Here is a 17,734-nt window from a genome sequence, read left to right on the forward strand (position 1 = left end):
AATACTTCTTACACCACTTAATATTTCTAATGCTATGTTGGTAATCCCGTACACACTTGTGCTGAAACAATAGACCAGCAAAATAAACAATTTAAAAAAGTTTAAGGCTTGATTATTGCAATCTGTTCGTCTCTTTTCCTAATCTTTAGGACACAGCGGGACACGCTATATTTAAAACGTGACGTGCGTTTGATTGAGTCATCGAGCCAGAAGCAGCAGTGTGAAAATAAAACAGAGAAAGTGAGCTCGTTGGTAACTAGATCCTAATCTAAAGCTGAATGGAAACGCATGCCAGGCTGGAGGTCTCAAAACAAACACAGCTCATAGGAAACATTCACATTTCATATTTAACAACAACAAAAACAATTCAGTTGTTAACTATATATGAAAGATATTTAACATTTAAATTTTAAATTGAAATAAATAACATTAATAAATGACCTACAAAGTACTCGAAGGCTGAATAATAGAACAGTTCTGGGCCCTTATTAAAATACTTACAAAGACAATCAAAGGATATATTTGCCATTATCATTTTTTCATTAAAGTAAGAAAACCAGATACGTGATGACAGACCCAATGAATGGCTTAATGAAAGAATGGATTAATTTTAGGGATTAATAAAACATAAGTAATGAAATTGAATCTTACTAATTCAAACAAAAAGTGAGATTAAGGTCAACCTAGACGAATAAATCATTTTGTAAATAATTTGAATTACATCCATCCCATCCAGATTATTGAAGTAAAACCTCCTCCACAATATGACCCAGAAACCCTTTCACCTCCCGTCTCTGCCCTCTGACCTTTCTCAGCTTCCGGAGCGAGGAGATAGCAGCGAGGTCAGTTCCTAGCGGCCAAATCCACAAGGTATGTTCTAATCCACCGAATGGAGTCGGCTAAGTAGACTAAGCTATTAATGGGATTACGAGACTATTTATAGGCTCGGGGGTGGAGTGCTGCTGCAGAGTAAACTAGACATACAAACACTATCAAACGCTATTCATGCATCTCTACTACCAGCTTCTTTTAAATGAGTTTTTTACAGTTCTAGTTAATCCTTGTGCATCAGTGTGCAAAGACATTATGTTCTATATTTTTCTAATTTTCAACAAATCCCATGAAGAGACCAAAAGCATCGATGAATCTTCTAACAAGTATTTGTTCCCTCTTTGTCATAGAGCTCCATTGTTGTCCAAAAACTATTAAAAACACATCAATGAGCCACTGTTGTACTATGTGACATGTTCCTTCATTACCAGGAACACACACACACACACTGTTTATTGTGACTCAATGCCCCACACACCTTCCCGCTGCCCCAAAAACGTACTAGAGGACAAACTGTGGATTCATTTGCCGCTAAAAATAGTCCCCAACATACACACGATTTCCTCCTGTTTGAGTAACATTTGCTAACAACTGCATTGACCAGCTGTGATAAGAAATGACTGTGCTTTAAAAAAAAATATATGCACTGAACAATATATTTGTGACCCATTTTGAAAGTTTTACAACTTCAGTAAGAACAAATGGGCCTGAAGCTGAGTGCCACGTGGACCAACACGTTGCTGGTTTTAGCCTTTTTATTTGTTGATGAAAACAAATTGTAATAAAATAAAGTTTGACAAGATGTTACACGCAAATGCCAATAAATGACAAACTAAGAGACAAGAAGTTATAAAATCCCCCTTTTTTTATTTGGTTGAATTTCATATTAACTCATTTACAGATCGTCCACACGGAACCACAACAGTCAGTGCCCCCCCCACCAAAAAAACCCTCATTGTTAAAATGTCTTCGTCATGTTCTATTGAATTCAATATTATCTCTTCACTCTTAAGAGAAATACAGCAATTTTGGTAGATTGCCTCACTTGTCAGTCGAGTAATGACAACACAGATCCAAACTATATACACAGAACGTTAGCGCCATGCTAACGGGTTTCTTGCATTCACTTGCATGGAGTTCGCATCACCAAACACAGTGTGTATGCTATCAGGTTAGCACAAAGCATTGAACCCAGGACTGAAAGTAGACAAATTAATTTTAGAGTTGAGCAAGTTAACCCCCCCACCACTGACACCCCTTTTAGTAATATCACATTTAAGTTAGGGTATTTCTATGTGACAAATAAAAAATTAAAACTTAAAAATGTATGTACACTGTTAAAACAGACAATTCATTAAAGGTCTCCATTCACAATAAGGAATTTTGTCAGCAAGTTTACGGTTTTTACGAGTTATTTACAACAATTACAAAAATAATAAATAATGTCTTCTTTCAGCGCTGCGTGGCCTCATTGATTTGAGAAGATGTGAAGAACTTGAACACTTGGAGCTGCAGGTTTGATGGTTACATGCGATACAAGTCGATACGCGATCTAATACGGAGCCAAAATGAAGCGGTGGAGGTACAGCATTAGTCCGACGAAAATGTTCTCGGTTGCTGGTTCCACATGTAGGTCAACAGTATTGTATTACAGTTCAGCAGGCAAATATTAATATTGAGTTTCAGCAGCTGAGTTTGACACACAGACACACTATGGCCTTGATTTATTGTGGGAGAAAAACAAAAGGAATACTCATAATTTCATTTAGTTTAGAAATGTACCTACAAGCAAACAGTACTCCACACGAGACAATTCTCAACAGCACAGCAACTTATCGACCAAAGTTAACAATCTCAAAACTTTTGAATGTTATTAATAAAGACAAACATCTCCAACAACTCCTTTCAAAATACCCTTAGATAGGAAGATTTTTTTCACTTTAGATATGTGTACATGAGACTGTTTCTGTGTCCATAGCGTCATCTCAGACTCATGGTGCGCTCCAGACAATATGAGTAAGTTAGGAATGTTGCAGACAAGACATCGATGAGGAATCAAAAATAATAATCCCCATGTTCCAGAAGTAAAGTACGTTCAATCGATCAAAAGCACCCGTGTGGTAAGTAAATAAATATGAAACTTTGAGCTCAAAGTTGCACTTAATGCATGTATTAACTAGAGTAAACGTTACGCAACACCATTCACATGATATTGACTGTTAGACATGAACAGTATGGAGGAACACAGTCATGATGAACTAACTGATTAGACTCAATACAAACAGGTTAACACAGCCCGACACCTCTCTCAGTAGCCCCATGTACAGATCAGCAAGAATACAAGCACCGCGCTGCAACGACTTCAATCAGTCATTTGTCAAGAAAAAACATGAAGACGTCACCTCGGGGGAAACCTTGGCGGCCAATTTTTCCGACGTTACACAAACAAAGTGATGAATCATGAGAAATGATTGTTGGCTGCAGCTAGAGGTGGGATATAGATTTGTATCGCAGATCAGAATTAAATAAAAAAAAATACACAAGTTGATCGTGGTGAAGAAGTGAAAATCATGAGCCTGATTATAAAAAAAATATATAAGAATTATTACGAGAGAAAGAACAGACTCACACAATGTTGCTATTATTTGTATCTTTTATTTATCTGTTATTCATGCAGCGGTACCTTATGATTACCGTTTCTAAGGTTGTTTTTTTATTTCACTAAAAATGCTGTTTGCTAAAAAAAAAAAAAAAAAAAAAAGGATGTCTCACTTCAGTGAGAAATATTTATTTCTTGACAAGATTTTAGTTTTTAGGTTTTAGGTTTTAGTGTCGTTTTAAACATATCTTGATGATTATTGGGATAATCTGGACATTAACTCTCCACACCGTCCCATGTCTAGCTGCAGCACCAACGGTGAACATGCAGATGAAACCGCTCTGAAAAAGTCCCTGTGATTGATGGGCGACGCTCCTTTCTAACTACACCTAAATCCAAGAGGAACGTGTCAAATAAAAGTGAGATAAAACACTAAGTGAACGCGTCAAGTGTAAACAAAAGAGTGTTAGTGTAGAACGCTATATGCAGGGATCCTCTGTGGTCGCTATTGTCACCGTGCAGCTGAAACAACACAGATCCAGATTCACTAAATGTTTGCACAAAGAGGATGAATAAGCAGAGGAGACAGCCGTGCCTGAAGATTAACGCTCCTCCTCACGGTCATGTACCTGTGTGTATACTCGCTATATTTACACATGATTTCCTGCTAAAACAAGACACCAACAGTCATCAAAATGTTGCATCAACAGTCGTCCGTTCAGTCACCGCTGCAGTTATTGTTCAAGGCACATCGCTGTCATCGAGTCGGGAAGAACTGTGAGAAGGAAATGTTTGGAGCAAAGATGTAACCCTTAATAAATGAGTCCAACTACAATAAGAAGAGATCAGTGAAGAGGGTGCATTGCTTTCTCAGTGATCTTGTTCAAGGGCCACTATCTGCAGACCGTTATGTGAACTCAAGGAACAGATGAAAATGCACTGAAATCAGAGGATTGCCCTTGCAGCGCAGCCTTAGTGAATCTGGACCCGAGGTTGCCGTTCATCGAGTGACTTTAAGAGTTGACGGTTTCTGAAATAAGAGGTAAAATAAAACCCTGGGCCGAGGTTAAAACCGCTTGAAATGGTAGCGGACCGGCTTCGCGAGGTGCATAGACCCGAATGCATATCATAAAAACATCTTTGACAACGTGAACTGTGGCTTTACGGAGTTCTCGTGTGTTGGCGGGCTACATGGAGCGGTTGGCTTTGGTCGACCAAATAGTTTGGACCGCAACGACCTCACTAAACATGATCAAATCGTAGAAATGTGTTTCTCCTCCATGGTATGGCATCTGTCATTGTCCACTTTAGTCAATAGATGAAGCTTGGGGGTTGGATTCATTTTTTTTTAGCCCAGGGTTGCACACGATGACATACGGGCTGGTACAAGGGGGGGGCATGCATTCGAAAAAAACAACAAAAAAAAGAAATGCATGCACATCGACCCTACTCCTGATCCAGGCTCTACATCTTGAGTTCCGGGTTTTGGCTCAGACATTTAACATCGGAGACATCATCTGTCAGTCATTTCTGCTGAGTTACATCTCTTCTGTTCCCCTTCCTCACCTTCGTGCGCTCATGTGAAATGTAGCAGGGTCCCGAATTAAAAAACAAAACAAAAAACGTAGCTTCGTTAGTCCTCCTCCGAAAGAAAAATATTTCAAAACCACCGCACTCGGCATCGGGAGCTTGTTGGAAAGGACCAGTGTTAGAAGGTGTTAATGACATATTTAACTGAATCAGATTGTTCGTTGAAGCGAGACTGAAGGACGAGGAAACAAAAAAAAAAGGTCCTCCACACCCACGTTGCTGTGCAGCAGTCACAAGTGGCATCCAAAAATCCTTTTTAACTTGGAGAACAACTCCAAAACAAGTTAAAAAAGGGAGGAATGTTAAAAACAAACGCCGTCCTGTTGGACACGGACAAAGTCCTAAATGGAGGGAGACGCAAGGGAGGTTGGGAAAGAGACAGTTCCAGTCCTAGCAGATGAATAATGAGGACCACCTTTCCATGGTGCTGGTTGCCCCCCTGTATCTCACTGGTTTTGCCATCTTGCAGCCCAGTCCTCACTGGTAGTTATGGGATGACTAGAACAGATTAGTGAAGAGTCCGGGCAGAGCCTCGTCCTGGATGACTGAAACTGTTGGCAAGATCACAAGTAGCCCAGGCTAGGCTAAAGGTACGTAGCAAGCTGGAAGTAACAAGGGGACTAACATTTACAGTGAGGCTCTTTGCACTTTCAGAGCCCAGAAAGTAGTTTAAATTGCATGAATGCTCCTCCATAACTTGAGTTCCATGGTAGGGGGCCGAGAGGCTTTAGGCGCCCACCTGACAGGTGTGGTCCAGTGGGTGGATCAGGGGGCTTGAGGGGGTCGGGGTTGAGGTGTGGGCCTGGGCCGGCTGGTGGCTTTGGGCTGGTTGATCTCTGGCAGCAGTCGAATGTGGCTGGATCATAGTAGGGGCTTGAAAGGCTGAAAGAGGGAGACAAGTGGGGAGTCAAACGGGCTGACACTTATTCCTGACGCGGCAGCTTTAAAACGGTGTCTCTTGGTCGTCCACACAAAGATATAACGAGAGCTGTTCTCTCCAGAGCTTCTTCTACCTGTGTGATGCTTCACCCTGCATTAAACCTACCTGCGTCTGCTAGTAGAGGCTCATCCGCACTGTCACTTTCCTGCAATAGGAAAGGAAAACACCCATGTTAGCCTCTATAATCACATGTCTAATAACCTGACAATAAATGATAAACACAGCTACAGTTTTAAACTAACTTGGCAGAAAAAAAAAGTAGTAAACAGTGAATTAATTCCATTATTAAAGCACACAGTGTTGTGTTACGTGGTTATGCAGACAGATGGGTAACAGACAACACACTGTTCTGTATTAAACTAGGAGTGAACATGCAGTGCAAAGAATCTTCATTTTTGCATTAGATATCTGACTAATATAAAAAAAAGACACAACAGGCATCTTCATGTTCCATCTCTACATGATGCAAGCTTACCATCAGAGTATGACAAACAGGAAGTACGTACAAGATGATGCCTTAATATATACAGCAATTCAAGCAAACAGTACAGTGACTTAGTGCAACACTGACGACAAGCGTATGGAAACATGCAGGTACAAGACGACGTGGTGAATGCAGCAGCGCGGTGGTAACGGGACAGCCCGAGCACTTGTGTTATGGATGAGTGAAGCAGCAGCGATGGCCCACGTACAAGCGACACCAAGGATGACACGTGACGGATAAATGAGACGGCTCTTACGAGTCATTTCGACTCTGGTAGGGTCTCTCCCGGGTTTTCTTCCCCCGCTGGACTGGCCGGGGTCGGCGACTGGGGCTCGGGGGGAGGCATGGGCAGCGGCATGGGGATGGGCTGACTCTGGCCTTCTGGGTTTTCTGGACCCAGATTAGATTTGGGCTGGCCTATGATTACTGTGTAACCTGTTGGAGCGGAGCATGAACACACACGGGTCCTGCAGCGTGAGAGCATGTTATGTTCACTGGTGAGGTTACAGAAAGCCTCTACGGTTAGTTTACCTTCAACACAGATGATTCTTACAGACGCCGTTTCAACATTGATAGACACGAGGTTAGGCTACATCCATACAAATACCATTCCGTTTTAAATACGTCTAGGATCCACACTGCTCCGGCATTTTCGGACGTGCATGAAAACGATACTGACCTTAGTTTAGTTTGAAAACTCAGAGGTTGCGTATTTTAGGGGTCTGGGTTTTAGTAGACACCCACGTTCCCTTCTGATTGGTCTTATCAGACGTCTGCTTCCCTGCTGTTTCTTCATTTTTGTTTTTGAAACACCTTTTTAAAATGAAAAAGTAGAAGTGTGGATGCAGCCTCAGTCGAGCTACTGTGACGTTACTGGATTTAAAGAAAGATAATGTGAGTTTTGAAAGAGGAAATAATCTTCTTAACAGTATCTGAGACGATGGACAGCAGCCTCCCTGTGTCAGCAGCATGTGGAGCTGCTGACACAGAAACTGAAGGATCCCTCATTCTCATGCTGCTCGCTCCACCTAAACAGTTTGTCATTGTGCGTCTTGTTACAGGAGATAAACATCGTCCTCATCACTGTGTACCACATGAAAAGGTTTTTATATCTTATGACTCGCTTCTCTTCTGATGGAATCTACTTTTATCATTTGTTTTTACTGTAAAGCAGTTTGTAACTTTGGTTTTAACGGTGCTTTATCAATTTAAAGTTATTATTTCTATTAGTCTATAAACACCTCCTGCAAAAGCTGCCTCAGTATCTCTACAACAGATGTGCATGATGAACCCCGCTTAACATTGTCGACCAAACTGCAATGCAACATCGGTCCTTTCTTGACTTGAGCTTTGGAAACTTCTCCATGACATACGACACATGTTTAACGTTCTGTGCATTAAACCCTGATGGAGCGTTGCAGGAATGACTCAGCATTTTTGCCCTTCCAGTTCCCTCGTCTCAAAGTCAACTGGGTTTTTGGTTCGATGCCTGAAACGAGGTCTGTGTTTTGTTCTACAACATCAAAGACGGTCGCTAACAAGTGGCTAACTGAGACAACCCAACTAAACAGGTTGTGTGAGAATTCACAAACAGATGTTTGTATATAAAAGGTTTGCTGTTTAATAAACGCGGCCCCAATTTACTTCAATAAATCAAGACCTTTCTCAAGGTAGCACAGCCTGAGTAGCTGATATACAAATGGTCATTTTGTGGGTGAAGTATTCTTTTAATTGATCACTATGAGGCGTGTTAAACGCACCATGGTTAAAGGTCCTCACACCCTTGTGGGAGCGCGTACCGTCTCCTAGATGTACGGTAGTTAATCACAAAGCAAAAGGATACACAACGGCGTGCAACAATCTTTTTTTTAAATACCAGAAAGAAAATATTTTACAACATCAGCGTTGAACCCTAACTATGTTTAGCGCCCTCTCACCTCCGTCCTGCTCTGCTTTGATTTGGGCCTCCAGGTCTTCCGGGTCGACATACTGGTAGTTGTCATCGTCGTCGGGTGGTTTGCACTTCCCGCAGCAGAAACAGCAGCAGCAGCAACAGCAGCAGCAGGTGAACATTGTGCAGCACAGTACCAGACCCTGCAGGAAGCAACAAACAGAACCACATACAAACGCCATCAACGAGGAGGCACGCAGGAGGATCTAACAGGACTGACGTCTGCACACTTAGGACTCATGCATGTGTGAGAGCTGTAGTGAAATAAGGAGAAGGTACTTTATAATCTTAACAGTCATAAAAGGGCGTTACCCAGGATAAGAGAAAAGATGAATCCTATTTTGAAAGTTTGTGATCGGATTCTGACGCAAGAAATGTTTCACTTCATTATTGACCAGAACTAGCTGTAGAGGGAAAGAACAGAGCCATCCCATAATAAAATCTGTAACACTATAAACTCTGGCTTCATAGAAAGCTAACAGCTACTGGTGGCCTATAGCGTTGGATTGTACAGGTGTTGCTGTTAGTGGTGACCACATGTACATTACCGTTCAAAGACATGGAATCAGCTGTTATACATTGATGTTTTTCTTAGTTCCTTCAATACGAACCTTCTATTTCTGTTGTGAAGTTTGAAGAGCTTCCAGCTCGCTCTAGGCTGCGTTACTGTGCACTTGACACCGATATTGAAATCTGCATATATATCTTAATGCTAAGCTTCCAGTTTATTTTCCCAATGACTCGTGATTGCTTCTATTGTTATTCAACTGTTGCTCAGAGGGATCTGTGTCTCTTTCAGTTGTCAGTCTGGATCAACCACTGAACAGCGTTTTGTACAAAACAACATTTATCTGTAAGCAGGACTGCATACTACCTAACAGCATGAAAGACAATAACATTTTGTGGTCATATTTCTGGTCATAATCGTGCAGCCCTAAGTGGAATTGATCAATACTACACTGGTTGCATATAAAAAGCCCTTAACTGTAGCAACTTAAAATAGTCAAATGCAGCACAACCCGTCCCCTTCATGCATAAAGATGGTAAACGAACCTTAAACCACCACTTGGACATGAGGAAGTAATATTTGACGCTCTCCTCTCCGAACTGTTCGGACACGTAGAGGCCCATGGAGCCATACTCGTTGTAGATCTTCCTCTTTGTCTCATCGTTTAAAATAGAGTTGGCGTTGTTGATCTCCTTGAACTTCTCCGCTGCCTCCGGGTTGTCCGGGTTCTTATCCGGGTGGTACTTCAACGCTAGTTTCCTGGCGGGAGAGAAGAGGGGAACACAGGAAATCAGAGGAAAATGTGGAAAAGTGTTTAAGTGGAGGAGGGATCAGGTTTGATTTATTTTGATGATTTTATTTCATCTTCAGTTTGTCAATGACGAGCCATTCACTAATTGTTTATCAAAGTCATTTCAATGGCTATTAAAAAAAAGACGTTTTTTGGGTAAAAAAACAAACGATGCCACATCAAAGTCACAATAAAGATTATTGCTATTTAGCAATAACTGGTGCAGGAATGTCTATGAGGCGGCATTTGCCAAAACAATCAGGAACAGGATTACACTAATTTAGGCAAAGGATTGAGCAAACGCCTTAAGGAATAATTACAATGTGGTTAGCCTGCCTACTCTGGAGAAACTAAGCCTTTCAGAGGAGACATCTTAACTCTAACAATTCAGATCATTACACGTTCAGACGGCTTACCTGTAGGCTTTCTTGATGTCCTCGGCCGTCGCTCCTTTCTCCAGCCCTAGCACCTTGTACACACTCTCCCCAGCGGTGGACATCTTCCTTTGGGGGCGGGAGGGGTTCGGTTCAGCCATGGCTCACCTCTGTTATTAGGAAAAAGAGACCGAGAGAGAGAGAGAGAGTCAGAAATCATTTGAAAATGATGAAATGTTAGTAAATGTTGCCGAGGGATTAAAAGATAAAGCATCGCAGCTTATCGGCCATGTTGCAAGATTCAGCTCAGTCGGCTCTTCAACACTGTCTCAACTTCCCAGCACTGCTGTTTACCGAGGGAGCAGCTAGTCACTAGTGTGGAACTGTTCAGTACATAAAGTCAGGACAGAAGACTATTGGTGCCTTTCTGCCTGGAGGAGGAGTACATTTACCAGATGTGCTACTGATCTCAGTTTAGAATACAAACACAGACCCTCAAAACTAGGCCAGATACAACTATTACTACTACAATTAAATAAGAGTCCTACAATTATAATTACAACATGACAATTATCGCTTCTTCCCACACGGTGGAGGTGCTTTCAAAATAATCAGGAACAACCACAATGGGTTGCAAAGACCTAAAGACATCATTCGTTTCAGTTAAAGGATTCTGTTAATCTACAGTGTTGTTTGTATTGTTTTTTGATACTGAATCCAAAAAAAAAAACATTTCCCCAAAGGTTTGCAGACGGCCTCTGTGTTTCCATCACTCAGTTGAAGTGTCCGCACACAGCTGAGGTCTTCGGCACTTTGTTTTCGCTTCAACGGCCGAGGTGAACTGAAGCGTGGCGTTCACTGCTGTGATAGTATAATTAAAATGTTTAATTATAGAAATCTTCAAAAAAATAACTAGCAAATACAAAATAATATATATATATATATATATATATATATATATATATATATATATATATATATAGTAAAAATCGAACCGAACGAACAAATATCCGAATAGTCAAATTTCGGGTCCAACTCTACAGAGGAGCAGCATTTACTGTTGTGAGTTTTTCCCCATTTATTTATTAAACATTTAGTCTATCAAATATAAAAATGCTCATTGCAAGTTCAGAAAGCTCAACATCTTCAAATGTCTTATCATTTTAAACTGAATATGTTTAAGAAAACAAAAGGAAAGCAGGAAACATCTATGAAGTTTAAATTAGCAAATATGTGTCACTTAAACAATCATTTAATTAACAAACTTGTGGGTCAATTTGACTTCTAATACACATGGTGTGGCACATTTCCCCCTTCTCCTTTCATTCAAAGGTGACGACTGCACTTAAGACTTTAGATGAGACGAAGAGGGACATGAAGAGGTTAGGATGTGAGACGACGGTGTGCTCTCAGTGCGTGAGCAGGTAGAGGTAGAGCTCGCTCTCACATGGGTAAGCTCATTTGTTTATAGCTAAATTAGAAGGCGGTTCTTTGTTTTTTTCCCCACAGGTCCATCTCTAAGGCCTCGTGCACTAAGTAGGTTTTGCATCATCTTCCTCTCTTGTGCTTTCAGCGTCTTTAAACTACACCTGACACACACAGTTCAGTCTCAGGGTGCACATGGCAAAAACAAATGTAATATTATACCCATAGTCACGATTGTGTCGTAACTGGAGTGAAAGAATGACGGTGATGTTAAATCGCTTGGAATCTGTGTTTCACAATGACAATATACAAAAGAGCTTACTATCAAAGTATGGCTACTGTACACACACACACACACACACACACACACACTCTTACTAAGCCACGTAAATAATGCTGTCTGGGTTGTTGACTAAAGAAGATTACATTTTGCTGATTTGACAGATTACCCGTCCGAGTCCATGTCAGAGAAGGCCAATGTCCTGGTCAGCCTGTGGCTACCACGCAGCCCTGCACGCACGCTTTACATTACTGCGTTTGTCAGTAGGCATTTCCATCGCAGCCTCCATTAGACTTCCAGGTGAAAGTAAAGAGATAGAGGGATTAAAAAAATAGGACTATTAGGATGTCTATTCATGCACGACGAGTATTATCAGACGTGATTCCTGGCATATGGAAGGCAATTTGCGGTGGATTTTTTTTGTACTTTAGATATTACAAAGTGGGCAGATTTGCAGAGGATTAAAAACTCAGTTGACCTTATGCAGTTATTACAAATCCCCAGCTGATGGTAGAGCTGTGTGAACTGAGGGCTTTCGTTATTTCAGCGAACCATTATGAAGTCGTCTGCTCTCTTTGTGAAGACCTGAACTCAGATATTTAGGTTATTAAAAGGATGATCATTTCTATATCAACGACTCATTGCGTGTTACCGTGTATTCTGGAAACGATTTGATGACTCGAAGTGAACGCGGCTTTGCATTAAACAGCATAATCCATATCTCACTTACCCGGTTGTGTACCCATAAAATCTTACTATTTTAAACATTTCAACCTCGTGCGGACAATCAAGCAGCAAGCTTGCGCAAGCGTGAGTTTTTTTGCTGTTCTCCCAAATATACCCAATGATTATTCTTTTTTTAGATAATGTTCATAGTAGCAGACTGCAGTTGGATTGGAAGAGGACGTAATTGGATTAGCTTAATTGTTTTTTTAAAATTTTAAAACAATTAGTCTACAAAATGCCAAGAAAAATGTGAAAAACGGTCCCAATATCCAAGAGCGGTCCTGCAACGTCTTCAAATAGCGTGTTTTGGACTTTTCTTCGACACTTATTCAATTTCCAATTCAACAAAACACATTTTAGAATAAGCCATTTATAATAGGTTATTCATCAATTGTAAAAAATAATATTAATATATTTTCCGTCTATAAATTAATTAACCAACTTGGGTTCAGCAGCGCATGGATTACACTTAATAGAGCTGCAACGATTAGTCGGCTAATCAGTCAATCACAGAAGCCTGTTTTAATATCATATTAAACTGAATATCTTTGGGTTTTTAGACGATTTAAAGACATCAACGTGTACTTTTCTGACAATAAAGACCAAACGATTAATGTAGAAAATAATTGGCGGATGAATCGATAATGAAAGTAATCGTAGACCCACTTCTAACAATCAATTTCATGAAGCCACCATCAGTTATAAAGGTGTGAGACTTGATAATGATATCGTTAACTTCAGGGGTTATTAGGGTCTAAGGGCGTACAGCAAGGATGAAGGAAAGGTCACAGCAACCACGGGAAGCATTCGTATCCATAATGGAGTCAACAGTGCTGCCACTAGCTTCACTTTCAGCATGAACTTGGTACATCCTGTTTATCAGATTTTAGTTTCAGTGAGTTATAGGCTGTCTTGTGCGTTTACGTGCAACCGAAGTAACAACTCTCACATTATTCGTCGTGTTCTCAGCAATCACACACAAAAAGTACTGAACTTTGCTCACATCCAAACTATTAACATCCCCGTCCTGAGGGCATCTGTTGGAAGAAACCAACATCCACTGGTGGTCACACAGCGGATAACAATCCTTCCTCACTCACATTTCTGCTTCAACTTAATTTCTGATGAGAAAGATCTGTAGCGCTGCAGGAGAAAGCAGCTTCGCTTTGACTGTCTCATCCGATGAAGTAAAGATCCTCCTGTTATTTAAGCTTCACACTACCTTCACGCATTAGTCATTTTAAAAGACGGTACTAGTCACAAAAACTAGAGCGTGTTGCAAAATGGCAGCTACAATTTCACACGAATTCTTCTGTCAATAAGAAACTATTCTGATAACCACGTAGTCATTTGTTTTCACAAACATTTATGGTTGCCATGCTTCTCACGTGTTAGGATTAGTGGGCTCTTGATTTGAAAGATGAGAGATCAAAAAGGCCAATACTTTTCTCAGCGACGGACACGCTGCAGGGCCAGATGGCTCGCCTGCTGAAGCCAAGAAAGCTGATGTAAACACTCCAAATTCTCCCAACATGCTGCACAAACCGTGGGCAGTCTGTGAGGAGAGAGCCGTTCAGTGCAAGAGGCCTTCGCTTTGTACATAAACCTGCAAGACCTCTAGGCAAGAGCAGTCCGATCAATCCATCACCACCGGACCGGAGCGTTCGATGGAGTGTCACTGAGCCAAGTCTATTAGGTTAATTAGCAAACTGCAGTCGTTATGGTGCAGATTTTAAAAAAATAAAACGGCTCTGTATGTATGCAAATGGTGCTCCTTTATCACGCTAACAGGACCTATGGTATGCAAATGAAGCAGCACAGCCACTAAAACTAGAGACACACAGTAGAGTGTTTGGTCTTTCTTTCAAAATATTTCGACTGGGCTCTTTTGTACTCTTAAAGTGCAGATATTCATCTCACTTTAACAGCTATTTAGCAGGATCTTTTTTGGGGCTGAAAGGCTGTCAGCTGAGAGACCAAAGCAGAAAATGAGGGAGGCAAAGCACGCGCGTGCGTGCGTGCGTGCGTGCGTGCGTGCGTGTGTGTGTGTGTGAGAAACAAACAGGTTCAGTGATAAAACTGATGTATAAATTGGAATGCTTTGTATATTCTTAACAGAAATAAACTGGTTTGTGATTAATCATGATTTCTATACAGACGTCTCATAGATGTATATGTCATGCTTAAACTTGAAGCTTGTTCGATTATCAACAACAACACACAGAGACTTCATTCTCTGCTCAGGTGGACATTACTCATGTATATCTTCACAGAGCAAAATGATTGTTTGCCATGTAGAGAACCTTTAACCTTTTAAAGAGCTATTTGTTCAACAAAACTCTGGTCTGACAATGAATAATATGACTGACAACTAAAAGTACTGCTTAGCAGAAATATTTAGACAAGTTTATCAAAATCCCTCTACTTGCAATAGTACGACTGTAGATAGAGTATATTTCAAACCAATGCAAACCTGCAGATCAACAAATGTGTGGGCAAAGACACAAAGCAACCTTTTCTACTACTCAGGTCCATATTTAGAAGTACTTAAATTACCATTTTTAAAAGCCTATTATTAGAACATCAAAAAGACACCAAAGCACTGTTTGGTGCCAGTTCAACAAAAGACATGTTTCATTGCTCGAGACAAGGACGCTTGTCAAAAATCCACAAATGAGGAAAATCACATGAGGACTGAGGGCAACATTGAGAAAAGTCTCTCTCAGTGAAGACAGCAACTCTTAAGACAGACTGGAACACCTTTACTCTTAAAATAGCTCTCTTTATTGTTCAAAAATAGCAATAGCTTCCTAAAGGTGTGTCACATGTAATAACTACGTAATAACAGCCAAAGCACCCCAGAGGAAAAAGAATCAATAAAACATACCTCTGCCAGACAATTGTTTGATACTCATATCTGATGACTTCACTCTCAGTCCGTGTGTACATATCCCCCCCACACACACACACACACACACACACACGACTCTAATACGCTGCATCTGTTTATGATCAAAGGTGGTAGAAAGTAAGAAACCCTCCGGATCTCTTCACAATGTGTGGGGATAACAGCTGTCTGCAGTAAAGGCCTCCGGTTGATTAGGACGCCAGTTTAAACAAATCCCACGTCAGTGGAACGGCATTCTGATTACCCTTAAAACACGCCATGCTGAAAACAAAACGATTCACTTCACTTTATACGGGTCAGGCTCGTTCGTCTGATGTCAGAAAACATACCAAATCCCCTACAAGGGAGGAGTAAGTTATTAGAGAGTTTCTGATGGGAAACAGGAAATCCCAACTTCTGGCAGGGGAACAGCTCACCATTTATGAGCTAAATGATCTGATTGAGAGAACTTGGAGGCAACACAGGCTGGGAGAAAGAGCGCCAAGAGAGAGTGGACTCCATAATTGGGTCATTAGATCGAGCTTCTTGAATGACCACATAGAGGAGCCGGATTCTGCCAGAGCACATGTGTGGTCACGTGTTGTGGTTTTCCTCAAGTTTGACAAGTTTAGATGCAGAGGTGGAAGAAGTATTTGTGTCTTTTTTACTCCGTTACAAGTGACATTCCAGAATTTTAAGTTTTACTTGAGTAAAAAGCACAAAAGTATTGCCATCAAAATGTACTTAAAAGTACCAAATGTAGTAATTTTACAGAGAAACCCTTCTCAGGATAAATTATATTATTTGATTATATATTTGGTACATCACAGCGGGTACTAAAGCTGCCTAATTTTATTTTTTTTATAATTATATATAACATTACTTTAAATTCTGATGGATACTTTGTGGATTTGCCCATAGGGATCATTAAAGTCTTATTGATACAATAATACATTTGTTGATTACATCTTGCATTAATCTAAAAAGTAACTTAAGTTATCAAATAAAGGCAGTAGAGTGAAAAGTATAAAATTTCCCTTTGAATTGTAGTGGAGGAGAAGTATAGAGTACCATAAAATGGAAATACTCAAGTAAAGTACAAATACCTCAAACATTGTACTGAAGTACAGTATTCGAGTAAATGCACTAAGTGACTTTCCACCACTGTTTAGATGCAGCATCACCTTGCAACCTCTTTGTCCATGCTAGCTAAAGAAAAGCACACCTTGACAGACAAGATGACTTGATGAAGTAATTGCGGTCTGGTGTGTTTTTGGAGATAACATGTTCCGGTATGACGAAAGAAGGAACGCCGCGTGATTGTCGTCTGTTTGTCCTTGTGGAGCCCTAATCCTCCGCTAATCTCCCTGCACATGGAGAACTACTTTCTATGTTGCACCCACCCAGTCATTCACATAACGGAACACATTCGTACAATTTAAACTGAACACGTATTCCTCTTTGTTCCGTCATGAAATACTTCCGTCTGGTTCACTTAATCAGCAGAATAAAGTGACATGTCGGCCCCGGTGCTGACAGGTAGCTTAGCTGTTAGCTAAACTAAACGTTAGACGGTGCATGAGACATCTCGCCACTAAAAGAAGTGCATCTGTGGCATGACTTCAAGAATAAATGCATTAAAATGTGGTACTCGAGGTCCGTTATATCGGGCTACCTGCTAGCCAGAAGTAGCCCCGACATTGCTGCAGACAACGCTGCACATAGCTGCATATACATTCAAACATGTTAATGTATCCTCGTGTGTGTATGTGCAACATGAACATAGTCAAATGTGGCCACAGGGGTCTTTATGCATTAGCTACGTTTCAGCGCACACATGCAGCGTTTTCATCCTCAGAAGCGCAAATCCTCATTAGCAGTCGTTCACAACTGTCTTCGCTGCCACCGCCCTCCCGTTTAGAAGTACAACACTTAAAGAAATACATTTTATGTGGCATTATAGCACAATATCCGAACGGAAAGTGCACCCTAAGGGTTTGTGAGATGCTCGGTATCATGTTATACTTTCACGTCACCCACGCTACGCTGCCTTTGTTGAGAATCAACTCAGCCTTAAAACGCCAGATTTTTGAATAGAGTTTGGCCTACGTGACCGTGACAGCTATCCACGGTTAGCTAACCTCACGCTAGCCGATTAAGTGCTGCCGTTAACGCCTTACCTTGTGCAAACTGAACACTGAATATCTCGCTGTAAGGTTAGCTGGATCATAGAGGCGTCCGGTTCAGCGTCTTAGCTCTCTAGTGAAGGCTCATTTTTGGACCGGTGGCTGAGAGGAGGTATCCTGCTGTGGCCGCCGGGTCGCCTCTTCATCTACGCTTCTCTTCGCA

General features: G+C 41.0%; 1 protein-coding gene across 1 annotated transcript; it reads right to left on the reverse strand.

Moving 5' to 3' along the window:
* Positions 1-1,694: 1,694 nt before the first annotated feature.
* On the reverse strand, positions 1,695-17,664 carry dnajc5ga (DnaJ (Hsp40) homolog, subfamily C, member 5 gamma a). Its single transcript, XM_079180109.1, has 7 exons — positions 17,566-17,664; positions 10,110-10,237; positions 9,449-9,662; positions 8,382-8,538; positions 6,701-6,879; positions 6,066-6,105; positions 1,695-5,902 (listed from the first exon to the last, which is right to left on the reverse strand). Exons 2-5 carry the CDS (start codon positions 10,226-10,228, stop codon positions 6,704-6,706), a joined length of 666 nt encoding a protein of 221 aa, XP_079036235.1. The 5' UTR covers positions 10,229-10,237; positions 17,566-17,664; the 3' UTR covers positions 1,695-5,902; positions 6,066-6,105; positions 6,701-6,703.
* Between the last annotated feature and the right edge of the window lie 70 nt (positions 17,665-17,734).

Source organism: Pholis gunnellus (assembly GCF_910591455.1).
Source record: "Pholis gunnellus genome assembly, chromosome: 19".
Lineage (NCBI taxonomy): Eukaryota > Metazoa > Chordata > Actinopteri > Perciformes > Pholidae > Pholis > Pholis gunnellus.

Coding starts and splice junctions, on each gene's coding strand:
- dnajc5ga (XM_079180109.1), bottom strand. CDS start 10,228: ATGGCTGAACCGAACCCCTCCCGCCCCCAAAGGAAGATGTCCACCGCT. Junction 9,663..10,109: donor GACATCAAGAAAGCCTACAG/GTAAGCCGTCTG, acceptor CTCTCCCGCCAG/GAAACTAGCGTTGAAGTACC. Junction 8,539..9,448: donor TGTCCAAGTGGTGGTTTAAG/GTTCGTTTACCA, acceptor TGCTTCCTGCAG/GGTCTGGTACTGTGCTGCAC.